Raw genomic sequence first — 17,737 nt, forward strand, 5'->3', positions numbered from 1 at the left:
GTCTGGTCAGATAAGACCAAAATTGAACTCTTTGGATGTCATAGCACACCATGATTAGAGGACAAAAGGCACTGCATATCGCCCCAAAAACACCATACCAACAGTGAAGTTTGGAGGTAGGAACATCATGATGTGGGGTTGTTTTTAAGCATATGGCTCTGGCAAGCTTCATATCATTGAAGGAACGATAAATAGACAAATGTACTGAAACATTCTTGATAAAAATCTGCTGCCATCTATCAGGATGATGAAGATGAAAGAAGGGTGGACATTTTAGCAGGATAATGATCCCAAAACACACAGCCAGGGAAACCCTTAATTGGTTTCAGAAAGAGAAAATAAAGCTGCTGGAATAGCCCAGCCTGACCTGACCTGAACCCTATAGAAAATGTATGGAAAGAACTAAAGCTCAGTTCATAGAAGAAGCTAACACAACCTTCAGGATTTGAACAGTGTTTGTGTTAAGAATTGGCCAAAATCACACCTGAGCAATGCATGTGACTAGTTTCTCCATACAGGAGGAGTCTTGAAGCTGTCACCAACAAAGGATTTGGTACAAAGTAATAATTAAATATCAGTAAGCATGTTCAATACTTTTTTCCTCTGTCATGTGTCATTATTGCACATAATGTATGGACATCTATGGTTTGCTTCCTTTGCCTGTGTGGATTGGATGGGTTGTTACAGACATCTGCTGAGAAATTCATGTCAATAGCACCTGTAGAAATAGATTTACTGAGAAACCTGGTGACGTGTTCAATACTTATTTCATCTGCTGTACATTGCATGGCTCACTTTGGGAAAATAGTTGTAGTTCTTTATGCATTAAAAAAAAATAAAAAATAATGTGCTTCTCATCACTTACCTTTTGTAGCTAATCGGATTATCATCATATCCTGATTCAGAGAGGAGTACGAAGGTGAAAATTCTTTCTTCAGCACCATTGCTTCTATCCGCAAGGAATAACTGGAAAAAAATAAACATCTTTGTTCAAGGCTCATTTGTGTTAAAGCTTTGGTTTTGCATAGTGAAATATTTGCATTACTAGCAAACATGGCGAGCACAATGAGACATTAACACACCGGTATTTTACATAACAATGCTTCTTAGTCACTTGGACAGGAGCCTCATATCTGGATGGTGAAATGTTAATAGTAACTCCAACACTTTCTTTGTACTTTAAGAGCTTAGCTGATTCACACAAGCACAAGCATCTCAGGGCCTCTGGAAATGCCAGCGTATCCATCAGCAACCCAAGCCACCCCTGACTGAGTCAGCGACCAACGCCTTGTACAGCCCTGAACACAAAGTATAGGAAAACTGATGCAAGAAGGTTGATAACACAATATGTCAGAATGTCAATCACAGAAAAGAGCATAGGACTGTATTGTTCTGAATATTGCACAAAATCATAATGGAATACTTGGCAAGTCTCCGACAGCACCATAATCTGATGTACCCGGACAGGGACTGTCAACATGTATGTCACTGCTGTCTCAGGTCTAAACAAAAATGTATTGAAGACAGAGATAACCCAACCATCAGACTGATCTAGCCGGAACTGCAGGATCTTGCCCAACTTAAAGAGGGCTCGTCACCACTCCTGACATGTCAGTTTTAGTTAATTCCCAATTAAATACCAGTTCTAGAACATCTTTTCTTGTGACCCTGCATTGTACTGTTCCTCTACTAAGTCTCCTGGAAACGTATGCATAAACTGACAGCTGGGTGTTACCAGTCAGCGGATATGTCCCTGTATCATCTGACATTGACCAATCACTGGTGTTTCTGTAATGACACACCCAATTAACAAGAGGGATGGCAATGCCCAATTGTCAATTTATTCATAAGTTATGGGATATGCCCTGGGAACATTGGCACCTTTATTTCTGGTGACATAACTTTGGAACGGAGAGGCATGGCCGGAAAAGAAAAAGAAACTGCTCCAGAATCAGTGGAATAGTGGCTATTGGAGGATGCACTCAAACTTAAAAATCCAGTAGAAGGTTGTCTTAAAAAAAATACAATAAAACAGCTTCAGTTTAACTTCGATAAGTCAAACTTGTTAGGGTATGTGGCCATGATATGGACAAGCCATGTTCTAGACACAGCATGCCTTCTCTTGCGGAGACCGTTCTGGGCTCAGCGGATTTTCGCTGTCTTCTCCTGTAGAGAACGCTCGCGTCTCTGCAGCAATAAATTGACATGCTGTGGCTCCGAAAGCTGCACCGCAGGTCACTTTATGCTACGGAAAAAAGCACAGTGGCCATGGGATTTCTACAAATTCCATCCACTGGTACAATGCAGCGTTTTGGACGCAGGGAAACACACTGCGTCCAGAACGCTGATCCTGGGCACGTTCCCTTAGGCTATGTTCACACCAGACATTTTTTTAGCATGGTTTTGCCTTGGTGTTATGAAAAGCCATACCAAAAAAAAAAATTAACAAATTGCTGCCTTCACAGTCCCAGGAAAGTCTATGAGATTCATGAAAAGACACAGACAGACAGACAGACAGACAGACAGACAGACAGACAGACAGACAGACAGACAGACAGACAGACAGACAGACAGACAGACAGACAGACAGACAGACAGACAGACAGACAGACAGACAGACAGAGACAGACGTTTTCCTGACTTGTCAACTAGCTTGATTTTTGCTGCATTTTTGAAAGAATGAACATGTCAATTCTTTTCAGTGTTTTTACTGCATTTTTTACCCATGCAAATCTATGAGGAAATAAAAAAACCATGGCAAAACTGCAAGTTCTTTCCTGGCAAAACTTGAAGTTTTGCTGCAAAAAAAAAAAAAAACAAAACAAAAAAACAAAAACCCAAACCTGAGCAAAAAAACGCCCTGTGTGAACATAGCCTTAGAAGCAACTATAGCCAAACTCCCAGCATCCCCAGTGACCAGCTGTGAGCTGTTGGGGAGCCAGAGAGGAAGTTTTGTATTTGATTACATCGCCAACACAGGTATTACATATTTTTATTGAAATCGATAGGCCTTCCATGTGAAGAGTGCTCCACACACAAAAAAATAATTATGGCTAGTACAGAAATGTTCTAAAAAAGTCAACTTTAATAGCTCAGCCTCCTCAAGAGTTTTTGAAAATCTATTTTCCAATGATAAGATACATAGAAGTACAGGAGATAAATGACTCAGAATCCGATGCATTCACACCATGATATTTTGCTTTCAACTTACTTTGGCACTTGAATCAGCATGTACATGAATGAATCCGCCAGTGACAGTTTTGTGATTTCACCATTGAAGGCCTTCAACTTTTTCACCTATAAAGAAACAACATTTAGACAGGATTATATCACATGCGCACCAATAGAGGAAAAGCAGACAGAATAAGCACAAGGATAGAAGGTATCCAGACTAAAAGCTATCAATTCCAGGTGGTTTATTTTATTCCATCGAAACAAGATAGCTCAATTGTCCCTGATCTGAAAAGACACTCCCAGATCGTACAGGACGCTAAGCCGATAATGGTTCTTCCAAATTCTTTTTTTTTTCCCCTCACATAACTCTAAAATTGTTTTATTTCTATATAAAGACAGCCCTGTAAGGTTATTTGTAATGCCATATGTAGTCAACGCAGCATGTTAAGACAAGATAAAATATAAAAGCAGAAACAAAACATATACACTATAATTGTACATAATCCCCCACATAGTGTACAAAAACACAATGGGTTGCAATAATAGGATTTGTGCACAGTGTATTATTAAAGAATTATCTATACAGGAGTATGTCATATTTGACATGCAAATCTTTTATAAATCTATGAACAAATTCAGACATACTGCACGCAACGTAAAAAACAGAAAAAAGTACGAAGAGGTAAAGTGGAACAGGACATTCTTAAAAATGAAAAAGTAAATGTACGTTTCCTGCCAATAGATTCATATCGCAGGATTCTGGACAAAGAAGAATGAACTTCGGTGGGATTTTTTTTTCACTTTTATTTTTAATTTACTGCAGCAAATGGTTTTAAGTAATACATTAAAGGGAACCTGTCAGGTGCCATATGCATTCTAAGCTAAAAAATGTTTTATTACTTACATATTCCCTATGTAAATAAGCAGTGGCTCTAGCCCCCTGGGCGTCACATCGCCATGTGGGCGTTTTCAGGTTTTCCATGGTATCACGCCCCTGTGGGCGTGATGCCATGTATTTACATGTGCGACGTCACAGTCAGCGTCTTCAGTTCCCGTGCGTGCTTACCATTCCCGCAGAATTGCTCGCTTCTCTGCTTCAGACGTGCACTGCACATGCTCAGAAGACTCTTGCGGTTCCGGTCATAGGCATTGCGCGTCTGAAGCGAGCACACAGATAACGGCTGCGGGAATGGTAAGTATGCACGCGTGGGATCTGAAGACGCTGATTGTGATGTCGCACATGTAAATCCATGGTATCACGCCCACCGGGGCGTGATACCATGGAAAACATGCAAATGCCCACAGGGCGATGTGACACCCATGGGGCTAGAGACCCGCTTATTTACATACGGAATATTTAAGTAATAAAAGTTTTTTTATTACTTTCATATTCCACAATATTACAACACAGGGATGTGTAGGAAGGGGTTATTAGGCCACAAAACACCCTGCTTCTAGCTCAGAATGCATATGGGACCTGACAGGTTCCCTTTAAGAGAAGTGATCACAAAGTAGCACCCATGTATTATAATACACAATTTCTCCAAAGCTGCTTACAACCTTTGGAATAATTTTCCTCAGCTTACTAAAAACTTTTCGCACTAAGGCTATGCGCACACGCTGCAGATTTCGTGCAGTAGTTTTCTGCATCAAATCTGCACCTTTTGGCAGAAAAACACACCAAAGAATGCAACCGGTTTTAGTGCGCCTTTTTCCTTGTGTTTTTTTTTGTTTTGTTTTTTTTTTAGTTAAGTCAATGACTGGAAGGGCTAAGAAAAACGTAGCAAAAAAATGGCCAAGAATTGACGTGCTGCAGCTTTTCTTCTGCATATAAATATGCAATAAATCTGCAAGGAAAAAAAACACTACGTTGGCAGAGCAGTTTGGAAATCTAAGACATTGCTGGATTCAGAAGACGTATGCAGATTTTGGTGCATATTCTGAGAAAAGAAAAAAAAAGTCAAAAACCGCAGCATGTGCACAAGGCCCAAGTTATATTCAAATGTAGAAAATTTGCTTCTAAGTTTTCCGCTGTGTGCAACTAAAAATATGTGTTCCATTCAGATTTTACAGTGGTTCCTACGGAGGATTTGCTGCAGTTTTCACCCTTTGGATTGCACAGAGTAAAATCTGCAATAAAGTCCATAAAAAATATTTACATACTGCTGATTTTCAGCAGAGGAATTTCCTACAACGTGTGGATGACATGACGACGCAAATCACTTATCTACTCAGCTGATAGTGTAGTGCATAGAGGATTTTATACATGGAAATGTGAAGCAAAGATGCAACATTTGTAATATCTAAATATACAGTGCCTTGTGAAAGTATTTGGCCCCCTTGAATTTTTGAACCTTTTCCCACATTTCAGGTTTTAAACATAAAAGATAAAAATTTTAATGTTATGGCGAAGAAACAACAAGTGGGACACAATTATGAAGTTGAACGAAATTTATTGCTTAATTTAAACTTTTTTAAAAAAATAAATAACTGAAAAGTGGGGTGTGCAATATTATTTGTCCCCTTTACTTTCAGTGCAGCAAACTCACTCCAGAACTTCATTGAGGATCTCAATGATCCAATATTGTCCTAAATGGCTAATGATAAATTTAAGCCACCTGTGTGTAATCAAGTCTCTGTATAAATGCACCTGCTCTGTGATAGTCTCAGTGTTCTGTTTAAGGCTATGTGCACACGCTGCGTTTTTTTGACGCTGCGTTTTTGGGCGCTAAAAACGCACAAAAACGCACCCGCGTCGAAAAAACGCGTAAAAAAACGCATGCTTTTTACCGCGATTTGGTGTCTTTTTAGCTGCGTTTTTGATCTCTGTGTTTTGCTGCGTTTTTCCAATGCATTGCATGGGGGGAAAACGCAGAAAAAAGGCAGGAAAGAATTGACATGTCCATTTTTTTTTTCAAGCTCAAAAACGCAGCTTAAAAAAAAAAGTTGCTGTCCGCACAGAAAAATGAAAACTCAGACTTTGCTGGGGAAGCAAAGTCATGCAGTTTTGAGGCCAAAAACGCACCCGAAAAACGCGCAAAAACGCCGCGGAAAACGCACTGTGTGCACATAGCCTAAAGCAAAAAGAGCATCATGAAGACCAAAGAACACAATAGGCAGGTCCATGATACTGTTGTGGAGAAGTTTAAAGCCGGATTTTGTTACAAAAAGATTTCCAAAACTTTAAACATCCCAAGGAAAACTGTGCAAGCGATCATATTGAAATGGAAGGAGTATCATACAACTGCAAAACTACCAAGACCCAGCCGTCCCTCCAAGCTTTCATCTGAAACAAGGAGAAGACTGATCAGAGATGCAGCCAAGAGACCCATGATCACTCTGGATGAACTGCAGAGATCTACAGCTGAGGTTGGAGAGTCTGTCCATAGAACAACAAACAGTCGTACACTGCACAAATTTGGCATTTATGGAAGAGTGGCAAGGAGAAAAGCCATTTCTCAAAGATATCTATAAAAAGTGTTGTTTAAAATTTGCCACAAGCCACCTGGGAGACACACCAAACATGTGTAAGAAGGTGCTCTGGTCAGATGAAACCAAAATCAAACTATTTGGGCACAATGCCAAATGATATGTTTGGCGTAAAAGCAACACAGCTCATCACCCTGAACACACCATCCCCACTGTCAAACGTGGTGGCAGCATCATGGTTTGGGCCTGCTTTTCTTCAGCAGGGACAGGGAAGATTGTTAAAATTGATGTGAACATGGATAGAGCCAAATATAGGACCATTCTTGAAGAAAACCTGTTGGAGTCTGCAAAAGACCTGAGACTGGGACGGAAATTTGTCTTCCAACAAGACAATGATCCCAAACAAAGCAAAATCTACAATGGAATGGTTCACAAATAAAATGTATCCAGGTGTTAGAATGGCCAAGCCAAAGTCCAGACCTAAATCCAATCTGTGGAAAAAGCTGAAAACTGCTGTTCACAAACGCTCTCCATCCAACCTCAAACCTATTTGCAAAGGAAAAATGGGCAAGAATTTCAGTCTCTCGATGTGCAAAACTGATAGACACATACCCCAAGCGACTTGCAGCTGTAATCACAGCAAAAGGTGGCACTACAAAGTAGTAACTTAAAGGGGACGAATAATATTGCACGACCACTTTTTAGTTATTTTTTAAAAACGTTTAAAATAAACAATAAATTTCGTTCAACTTCACAATTGTGTCCCACTTGTTGTTGATTCTTCACCATAACATTAACATTTTTATCTTTAGGTTTGAAGCCTGAAATGTGGGAGATGGTCGAAAAATTCAATAGGGCCGAATACTTTCGCAAGGCACTGTAAGTGATGAGAGAGCACCGCCATGCTCAGGTACTCGCTACTCAAAAAGAGCAGGTTTGTGCAAGAAAAGCAAACTGACACGAGCATGCGCCCATAAATTATACTGGGTTCATCTTCTGTCTTTGAAGAGCACAGAACACAAAATGTGTTAATAGAGTTTATGGGTATGTACTAGTGAGGAGCGAGCACTCCCATGCACATGTGCTCGATACTTTAATGGAGCAGGTCGGACTATCAGACAGGCTCAACTCAAGTACAGAGTATAATGGAAGCCAATGGGAAACAAACATTTTTGCGGAAAAAGAGGTCGTGTGAGCAACTGCTTACAGTTTGTTTGGTATTCCTTTTATGCAGATGCAGAATGATGGGAACAATTAATACAGCCCCATATTAAATGTCTAACTTTGTTTAATTACGATGAGAAAAACAGGTTTTGGCCATTTTATTATCTATGCTTCTGACTGTACCGAATACGTCTGAGTCATGTTATTACTTTGCATTAAATTTATTACTTCAACACAAGCTGTGACAATAAGGAATTGTTTGATAAAACACCCCTCACCTTTTTTCAATTAGGAGTCATAAATAAGTTATACGTTTCTACTCCTTTTACATAAGAGCTATTTTTTTTTGCTTTAACTTTAAAGTGCATCATTTTCATGTGTATAATCCATCCGGAAGAAAGAAAGGCACCAACCACTGTACTTCAGTGTTCACCATTTAATCTTGAACGCAGTTCAGATACATCAGGCGTGGGGAGAGGCAGTGGGATGAAGATGACGGCACGCCATTTCGCACAAACGTGCTTCGGACCTGCCGAAGCACCCACAGAACCTGCCGAAGCACATTTGTGCGAAACGGCATGCCATTGTCCTCATCCCACTGCCTCTCCCCACTCCTGATGTATCTGAGCGGTGTTCAAGATTAAATCGTGAACACTGAAGTACGGTGGTTGCTGCCTTTCTTTCTTCCGGATGAATTGTCCAGATGGACTTAACTTATAAGGATTGTGCATGTGCACCCGTATAGCCTTTGTCTATTCCAAAAGGTACAAAAATAGCGACAGCTGAGGATTTACAGCAGTGTCCGGTGTTTCTCCTGCATTTATTTTCATATGCATGTTTAGTGCCTCTTACACACACACACACACACACACACACACACACACACACACACACACTTTTCCAACCTTTTATGCGTCCAGTCAAGTGATATCACATCATATTAGGCATTTTGCTTCTGTTGGAAAACCACAACCTAATCAACTCTTTTGTAATGATCTTTTCTATATGCTCTTGTCCACTTTCCTTATTTCAATGGTGTGCTCATCAAAATGGAAAAGAATTTAAGCATACTGTTAACATTGTTAATACACCATGAGTAAAGGTGCTATGTGCACCAAAAACGAGTTTTCACTGATGGACCAAGACATGGATGTAAAAATGCTTTAATATTCTTACAAAGATTAAGGCCTGGATTTATCATTGCCTTAATGCCATTTTTTGTCTACACCCAACTCATCATTCTCTTTGTACCCATTTTGAAGTATTTTTCATTATTGCTCCCTTATTTTTGCTTTCTGCTTTGTTTGTTGAATTTAGTGATTCCAGATGTTTTCATCCAATCAATTGCAATTTTTTAGAAAGTCACAAAAATCTGTATCTTATGTGACACTTTGAAACAGATGCAACTTTTTGCTCAAAAAGTCGCAAAAATGGTTTATGACGGGAAAGAAAAAAACCTTTAACTTTGCACCAAATTAACTGTATGCGCCAGTTTGTTGAATTTGGCGCAGTGAACGTCAATGAATACCTCAAGACGTAAAAAAAAAAGGAAAAGGGACTTGGAAAAAATACAATGATAAAATAGGGCTGAAGATTTTATATATTGGAGATGGATTTTCTTCTACAATTTTAATTTTATAACTCCATATAATACCATGTTATCAGCAGCATCACTTGTTCACAGGGGATGACATGTTGCCCAAAATGTTTTTTTTCTTAGCATAACTGATCCGTTCACCCAATAAGCAACCATTTCGCTCATTTATCAGGTGATAGCTGGCATGTTTAGGCTACGCTTACAATGTGAAGCCACGTTTTTGTCTTCTGTGTGATATAATGTTGGATAAGTTCTTGCATGGTGTCCAAGAGTCTACAGAATGGGTGCATTAAGGCTTCCCCTGCAGCTGACTCTTAGACGCTCATAGTATACAGCTGGAAATTAAACCACATTATAATTTAATGCCCATTTAATAAAATATGTAGAACCACTTTAACAACTCTTTTAAAGATAGACAGACTATAAATGTCCTTAAAAATTTATAGGTTTTTCAAAGAAAAGCTCTGAAAATGAATAGTGGGATGTGCTCATAATTCATGCTCATATTAAAAGCTTGTTGAAGCATTTGGCATCACACGAGCACAATGGCGGGCAGAGCGCTGCGTGTGCAGTTATGGAACACGTTTGTCAGGAGAGTGATAACAGATGAAGCTGCGGGGCAAGGCTGCTGCCTGCACGTATATCCAAGCTAAATAACAGCCATTGTATAAGGATTACACACTACAGATAGAAATCCCACAATATGCCTCTGCTCATCTTACAGCCCTCATTAGTAGTAATACCAAGTATTAGTTTAGGTGTAGTCACATTACACCAGGCCTAGATCATGTCTAAATTGACCCCCTACTGCAATTTCGTTTTTTTTTTTACGCTTCTTATAGGCAAATACATATTGGTTTTTGTTTTTTTTTAATATAATCTGTTCTAGATTCTTTTTATTCTATTTTCCGTACAGGGGTATGGAGGACAACTTCTTGTCAGAGTTTAAATTAAAAGCAGTGAGATATACGCTTTACTTGAAGCAGCAAGTGGACATCGGAAACAACTTGTAGACTGCGTCCTCGCGGGCAGGGACCTCTATCCTCCTGTACCAGTCTGTGCCTTGTATGGTTTATGATTATTGTACTTGTCCCTATTATGTATACCCCTTTCACATGTAAAACGCCATGGAGTTGATGGCGTAATAATAATAAATAATAATAATAATAATAATAATAATAATAATAATAATAATATACAGGAGACGTTTATTGCCTTCAATGGGAGAGTGTTGTGGGCATGCTCTGAAGGGAGGGGAGAAGGTGAGCTGTAACCATTACGTATTGTAAATGGTAGATCCTGGGGTATCTCAATATAGGTGGAACTCTTCCTGTGATCATGAGAAATCTGAAGTGACAGCCTATTGTGTTTGTGGCCACAGTAAAAAAAAAACAAAAAAAAAACAACAACTAAGATCTCCGAGATATATGTATCTTTTTGATTACAGATTACCTTCTAATAGGATTTCCCTGTAGAACACAAGAACAGGAACACAGAACACTACGTACATATAAGTGAGAAATTAAGGAGGACGTTCTGTCAAAAGATACTGATGACTAAAGCTGGGGGTCACACTAAACGACAGCGACAACGACGTCGCTGTTACGTCACCATTTTCTGTGACGTAGCAGCGACCTTGTAAGTCGGTTATGATCGCTGCTTAGCTGTCAAACACAGCAGCCGAAGAAGCGATCATAACGACAGTGCTGCAACATGTGCAGAGAGCAGGGAGCCGCGCACACTGAGCGCTGGCTCCTTGCTCTCCTAGCTACAGTACACATCGGGTTAATTAACCCGATGTGTACTGCAGCTACATGTGCACAGAGCAGGAGCCGGCACTAGCAGCAAGAGCGGCGGAGGCTGGTAACGAAGGTAAATATCGGGTAACCAGGGAAAGGTCTTCCCTTGGTTACCCGATGTTTACAGTGGTTACAGCTTTCCGCAGCTGCCAGACGCCGGCTCCTGCTCGCTTCATTTCGTCGCTCTCTCGCTGTCACACACAGCGATGTGTGCATCACAGCGGGAGAGCGACGACGAAAAAATGAAGCAGGACATTCAGCAACGAGCAACGACCTCACAGCAGGGGCCAGCTCGTTGCTGGATGTCACACACAGCGACAGCGACGGGACGTCGCTGCAACGTCACAGAAAATGGTGACGTAGCAGCGACGTCGTTGTCGTCGTCGTCGCTGTGTGTGACACCACCTTTATCCTAAGGATAATTCATTAAAATATCAGACTGGTGTGGCCGCCACCGGAACAAACACATTGTACAGAGCTGTAATGTGCAAGTCCATTCAATATGTAGTGGACAGTGCCAGGTACTGCAGGATGGTTTCTACTCACTTAAATGCTCTAAAGATTGTCAGAAATTAATTACATGACCAAGTGATTGGCTTATTGTGCTCCCACTTCCCTTGCTTTCTTACATAATTGTTGTGTGTCTACTGGGGAGAGAGCAGGTCATCAGATGTTATCTTTCTGTGGTAGGAAAATCCTATCAGTTGTGTTACAGTAAACAGCCCAATAGGAGCTGCTAGGAGCAGAAGAAAGAGGCCTCACTCTGTTACACAATGGTTCTGGTGCAGAAATGCAAGAACATAGTCAGGTAAGACCCCCTGTTGAATAGTCCTACTCCTGAACATCAGTACCGTGACCAGGTGTTGTGCACCATTTGGCTGGTGCCTGGAGTGCACGTAAATAATCAGTAGGGAATCATTAATATTAAGGGTTTGCCTATAGCAGAGACTTCAATGGCTGCAAAAGCCCCCCACATACACGATAAATAGCTGTCAGACAAACTATGGTGGGCAGATGGTGATCTCTTCCAGCTCATTTGGAAAGAGCTCCTATGTTCTCTATGAGGGAAACACTGCCTAGCTCCTTTGGTGATGGCCTATGCCATGAAGAACAAAAATGACAGTCAGAAATCCTCTTTCCAACACTATCTGTTGGAGTAGAGTCAGGAGGCTCTCTACTCACATCAGACTTGCAACCGAGCACAATATTGGCAGGTTCGGCAAACAAGTTTAATATATACGGGGGGGCCTTAAAAGATAGTCTACTACTTGGACAACTCCGTCTCATGCCCCATGTTTGACCCTATTAAAATAAAAAAGCTTATACGCTCGTCCTGTGCTGGTGCGGCTCCAGCGATCGTCAGCATGCTCTTTCGCAGGCTCAAGTCATGCAAACCCGCTCAATCATTGCCGGTTTCTCTCTCCCCGCCTTCGGACGTACAAATAATCAACAGAAGTGATTGGCCAGCCGCAGCTCTCACTTCCTCTTAATCATGGTGCTGGCACAGGAAGTATTAGCTTTAGTTTAACAGAGGCAAATATGGGAATGAGTAGGGGTTGTCCTAGTAGTGGACAAGCCCCTTTAAGTGCTCTCACAGATTATCAACACTCCAATGAGTGCAAACAGGTATCCAAGAATTGACATCATATTCTGCAGTATTTTAGCGCTCCTTTAACACTTTGAAATACAACGTATGTAAACACATTATGTAATAGCAGAAAAGGATGGCCCTTTATGATTAGCTTCGGTGTGGCTGACAAAAATTATCTAGTCCTAGACAGGAAGGGTGTCAGCAGCTAATGGAAACAGTGGCAGTGGAATGTCGTGACGTAGCAGGATATCATTTTTCCAACTTAAATATTCATTTTATGTTATTTCATGCTTTAAAACAGAGCACTGGGGAAGAGGGATGAAAGAAAAAAAATAATGGGGTCGTTTGTATAATGAAGAAAATACTAAATTATTTTTGAAAGGACTAAATCATAAAAAAATCCCTTGAAGGTACTGAAGGATCTCACCAATTGGTGCATCATTCGGTATCAAAAAAGAAATCCACTCCTAAAATTGTCATTATTGAAAAATTAACCAAGTGGATAAAAGCTTGAATAATACATGTGATCCACTATCGTCCTCTGTAACTGTATATACGGTTCCCAAGTTCACTGAATAACAGCCAAGAGTGCTGGACAATCTATCAATGGAAAAAGTCACGTCACTAATGAGATCACAAAGTCTTTATCACCATTACCTTCTGTGCAGGAGAAGTAGTAACCCTTTACATGTCAACTATTCTACTGCTGTAGCTTCAAAGCCACAGCATATCACGTCAACGCCAAATGGAAGATTTGTGCAAAAAAAGCTTAGCATGAATCCAGATTCTCAGTCTACTGTATATGGATAAATCTTACCTCTTCTGCCTCTGGAGACATCTTTAGAAGTTCCTGAAGGGCTTCGGAGTCATACAAATCACACTTTCCATTTCGGATATCTTCAATAATATGTTCAGCAGATCTAATGGCAAGTAAAAAAATAATTACATAAAAACTTTAAAGACTGAACGCTAGTGATGAAGGACCACTACCATGATCGGGTGCTCAGTACTCAAAACAAGCAGGTTGTATGCTCGGACGGACTCAAGTATCAAATATAATGAAAAACAATGGGAAACTTGAGCATTTTTCTGGAAGATCTTCTGAAGAAATGCTCAAGTTCCCCTTTGACTTCCATTATATTCGGTATTTGAGTTGAGCCAGTTCGAGGGTCCAACCTACTCTTCAAGAGTACTGAGCACGGTAGTGCCCACTCATAACTACTGAACACTTTTTATACAACCATCTCTATAATACACATAGGTAGATAGCTAGATAGATCAAAATACAGTGGAACCTCGGTTTATGAGTAACTTGGTGTGCGAGTATTTTGCTATACGAGCAAAGCTTGCTGTAAATTTGTAACAGTTTACAAGCAAGCTTTGCTATACGAGCAAAATAACACACACACACACACACACACACACACACTTCATTCCCTCGCCGGCCTCCTACCTGGTTCTTTTAGTTCGCCGGTATGTGGATCCGGTAACCAGCATGACCGATACAGGAGCTGCCGCTGTGCTTTCCAATGGCAGCACGCTAACCAATCAGAGCCACTGACGTCAGCGCCCTGGCCAATCAGAGGCAAGTGGCTTATGCCTCTCAGGTCAGCGCGCTGGCCAATCACAGAGGCAAGCAGCTCATGGCAATGACGACAGCCGCTGAAGGCCTGACAGCGGCAGCCCTTGAAAATCGGCCACCATGGTTACTGGCAGACTGCAAGAACCAGGACGGCGAGGGAACGGAGGATAAGTGAGCATAATGTGCACGTGTGCGTGTGTGCGCAATGGCACAATAGGGGACCAGGATGGGATATTACTACAAGTTGTGGAACAAATAGTCTGCATTCCAATGATTTCCTACGGGAAATTTTGCTTTGCCAGACGAGTAAATTGGTTTACAAGCACACTCCTAGAAGGATTGTTCTTGTTAACCAAAGTTCCACTGTATCTATGATGAGGTTTAGCAGCACAGCCTTCCGTGGCGGATGCAGAAATATCCCTCCAGGAAAAAAAGCCAATGAAATTAAAAAAAATGGAAAAACAGGCAGTACTCAGAAGGTCCCAATGAAAGTGAATTTAGTCACCAAATCTGCAATGTTTCAGCTCTGATTGCAACCTTCATTAAGCATTGCTAATTTGATTTATGCTGCATTAAAAGCTTAAACGTTGCATATTTGGAGAATAAATTCACTTTCATTAGGACTAGCGTGTTGCCTCTATATCCATTATATATAAATTAGATGTGATGTCTTCGTTGTGGAAGAGTCAGTTCTATTGCTCAATATAGTGTGATCAAACTTAAGTACACTTGATAGCTCTTGGTATTAAATGGAATCTATCACCAGATTTGGCCATAATAAACTGTGACCACCAGTGAGCTCTTATATATACAGCATTCTAGAACGCTGCGTAAGTGCTCAGGTCTATCTTTACAATGTAAAAAAACATTATGCACACCTGAGAGGCAATTGGGTCCAATGGGTGTCGCTGGTCACAGTCTGGCACCTTCTCTCCTCCTTCCATCGCCGTTCTCCTTCCCTGCTGTGGATGACGTGTCTTACGTCATCCACACAGAGGCCTTCATTGCTCTCCTGCGGACCCGTACTTCTCCCTGCCCCGCTAAGGGCAGATCAAAGAATTTTAGTGTGCATGCACGGGCAGCCTTTGACCTTTCCCCAACACATTACACTACTTTGTTCTGTCCTCAGAAGGACAGAGAAAAGTGTGCGTGCCTCTGTGTGTGTGAAGCCCCACAGGTGTTGTCGGTGCATTACCTTCAGGGACTCCACGTGGGATGGTCAGTCTGCTCACAGGTAGGGAACCTTCTCTTTAGGATTTTCGTGACGCCACTCTCGGTATTGCGGTCAGGGTGACCGCCACTGCAGATTAAGGGGTGCCTGGGGCTGATGGTGGGTGCAGTCAGTTGTAGTGGCCTCCCGAGAGTGAGGCAAGCCCCAGGGCCCTGTGTAAGTGTGTGGAACCACAAGGCGCAGAATGACTCAAACACAGTCCAGGCAGTCTTTCAGGGTTTTTACTCACTGTTGATGGTAGGGTGAGTAACCCGGGCGTAGCTGGGATGAACCAGGCTGGAACCAGGTATCCTTCCGGCTGACTGATGAGGGTGACTACCAACTCGCCTTCCTAGCCCTGTGTGTTTTGGAATGACCCCTACTTGAAGTTCTGCTGGGGTTGCCCAGGGAAGTTGCTGATGCCCCTCTCCCCTTCTTTTGGCCCGTTTGCTTGTAGCCTGGACCAGGTCACTCCGGCTGCTTGCCTCCTGTGAACTATGGGCCCTCACTTTGCTACGTGGCTCCGGATTCTGTGGTGGTATGGTGTGGGTCTGAAGTGCCCCCACCGGCAGGTTTGGCAGAAGAAAATTGGATAAATCTCTGGACTGGGACCTGTTACCCTTGCGGACCTGGTACCTCCCTGGCAGTCCCCTTACTCTGCCGCCCCTTTGCTCTCTCTAGCCTAGGGTGGATTTTGGGTGGCACCACCAGGTGACGATCTCCCCCGTCGGTAGTCACTGCGCGTACGTTGTCTGACTAGTGGCAGCTTCAGGTCTTCTCTTTGCGTCTGCTCTCCCTGAGCTCCACTTCAGACTCCACTCACTCCTTCCTACTCTGTTTGCCTACGCAACCTAGCAACCAGGCTCTCTACCACACACCTTGAGTGGACATGGAGGCCACGCCCCCTCCTGGATTCCCCAGGGGTCCCTATCAAAGGTAGATGTGTGAGACCTGATTACTATGCGCCTGTGTAGTCAAACCTCGGTCAGCCTTCTGGATTACCTGTATTGCACTGCCCCCAGCATGGGTGCAGTACTCAGTGGTGCCTGGCCAGGTCAGGGGCGCCACATGTGGATGACATAGAACGCGTCATCCACATGGGACTAGGAAGCAGGATGGTGATGAAAGGAAGAAAGGAGGGGCGAGACAGACCAGCGACGCCCATCAAACCCAACCGCGCCCCAGGTGAGTATACTAAAAGCTCTTATGTTCTACAGAGCAGCCTGGGCACTTATGTACAGTATTCTAGAATACTGTATATAATAGCTTACTAGTGGTGGCCACAGCTTATAGGGGACAATTCTGGTGACCGATTCCCTTTAATACGTTTGGCGATGCATGATGAATGTTATATACAAAACACCTTTATATCCACTTGCCGCCTTTTTATAAAAAAAAAAAACAAAAAAAACAGCTTGAAATTGAGATTTTTTTTATATACGTAAAAACAAAAAAAAAAAAAAAAAACACTTTGCCAGCTCATCCATTATTTTTTTAATAATCGCATTTCTTTTAATGAAAACTATTAAGACAACGTCATAAATAGAATAGTTTCCTTGGTGCAGAAATAACTACGGCAGAACTCACTTTTTAAACTGTTTCAGGAAGATCCCAATATTCATGCTTCGCTTGGAATCCAGAAGAGAAACCTAGAAAAATAAAAAGCAAAGTATGTTTATGTTTAGAAATTAACATGCACAATATACATCTTACATTTGATAGAAAGCAGAAGTCGATGTGTCCATTGTAGAACGGTGTCTGACGGACGCATGAATTAATCATCCAGCAGCAGACGGTCCTGTAATAGATACAGGTAACACACCAGATTTCCCCTTCCATGATAAACCTGTAATGAACAAACGCCTCTTATTGATGAGCTTTAGCCACTGGACACCTTTACTTAAAACCCCAATTACATTTTTTTCTGAGCGGAAATTTTGGGAATCTATAAAACGGGTTTCTTAAACTGGATCCATCACCAGCTTATCATCACCTAATCTAAGAGCAGTATAACAATAGAAGCAGAGATCCTAATTCCAGTGATGTGTCACTTAAGGCCCCTTTACACACAGACTTTCTAGTGATCCCACCAGCGATCCCAACCTGGCCGGGATCGCTACAATGTCTCTGGTGAGTCTCTGGTGAGCTGTCAAACAGGCAGACCTGGCCAACGATGCAACAGCGATCCGGA

At 41.8% G+C, this 17,737-nt stretch overlaps 1 protein-coding gene across 2 annotated transcripts in view; it reads right to left on the reverse strand.

Annotated features, from left to right (window-relative positions):
• Positions 1-17,737, reverse strand: part of FHDC1 (FH2 domain containing 1) — a 75,975-nt gene that overhangs the window by 24,821 nt on the left and 33,417 nt on the right. For both annotated transcript variants that reach the window (XM_075347785.1, XM_075347777.1), the window contains exons 3-6: positions 17,134-17,195; positions 13,572-13,674; positions 3,212-3,297; positions 866-966 (exon numbers count right to left, since the gene is read on the reverse strand). In XM_075347785.1, the coding sequence (XP_075203900.1) occupies positions 866-966; positions 3,212-3,297; positions 13,572-13,674; positions 17,134-17,195 (352 nt within the window). The remainder of the gene's footprint in view (positions 1-865; positions 967-3,211; positions 3,298-13,571; positions 13,675-17,133; positions 17,196-17,737) is intronic.

The sequence above is a fragment of the Anomaloglossus baeobatrachus genome, chromosome 1 (genome assembly GCF_048569485.1).
Source record: "Anomaloglossus baeobatrachus isolate aAnoBae1 chromosome 1, aAnoBae1.hap1, whole genome shotgun sequence".
NCBI classification, from domain to species: domain Eukaryota; kingdom Metazoa; phylum Chordata; class Amphibia; order Anura; family Aromobatidae; genus Anomaloglossus; species Anomaloglossus baeobatrachus.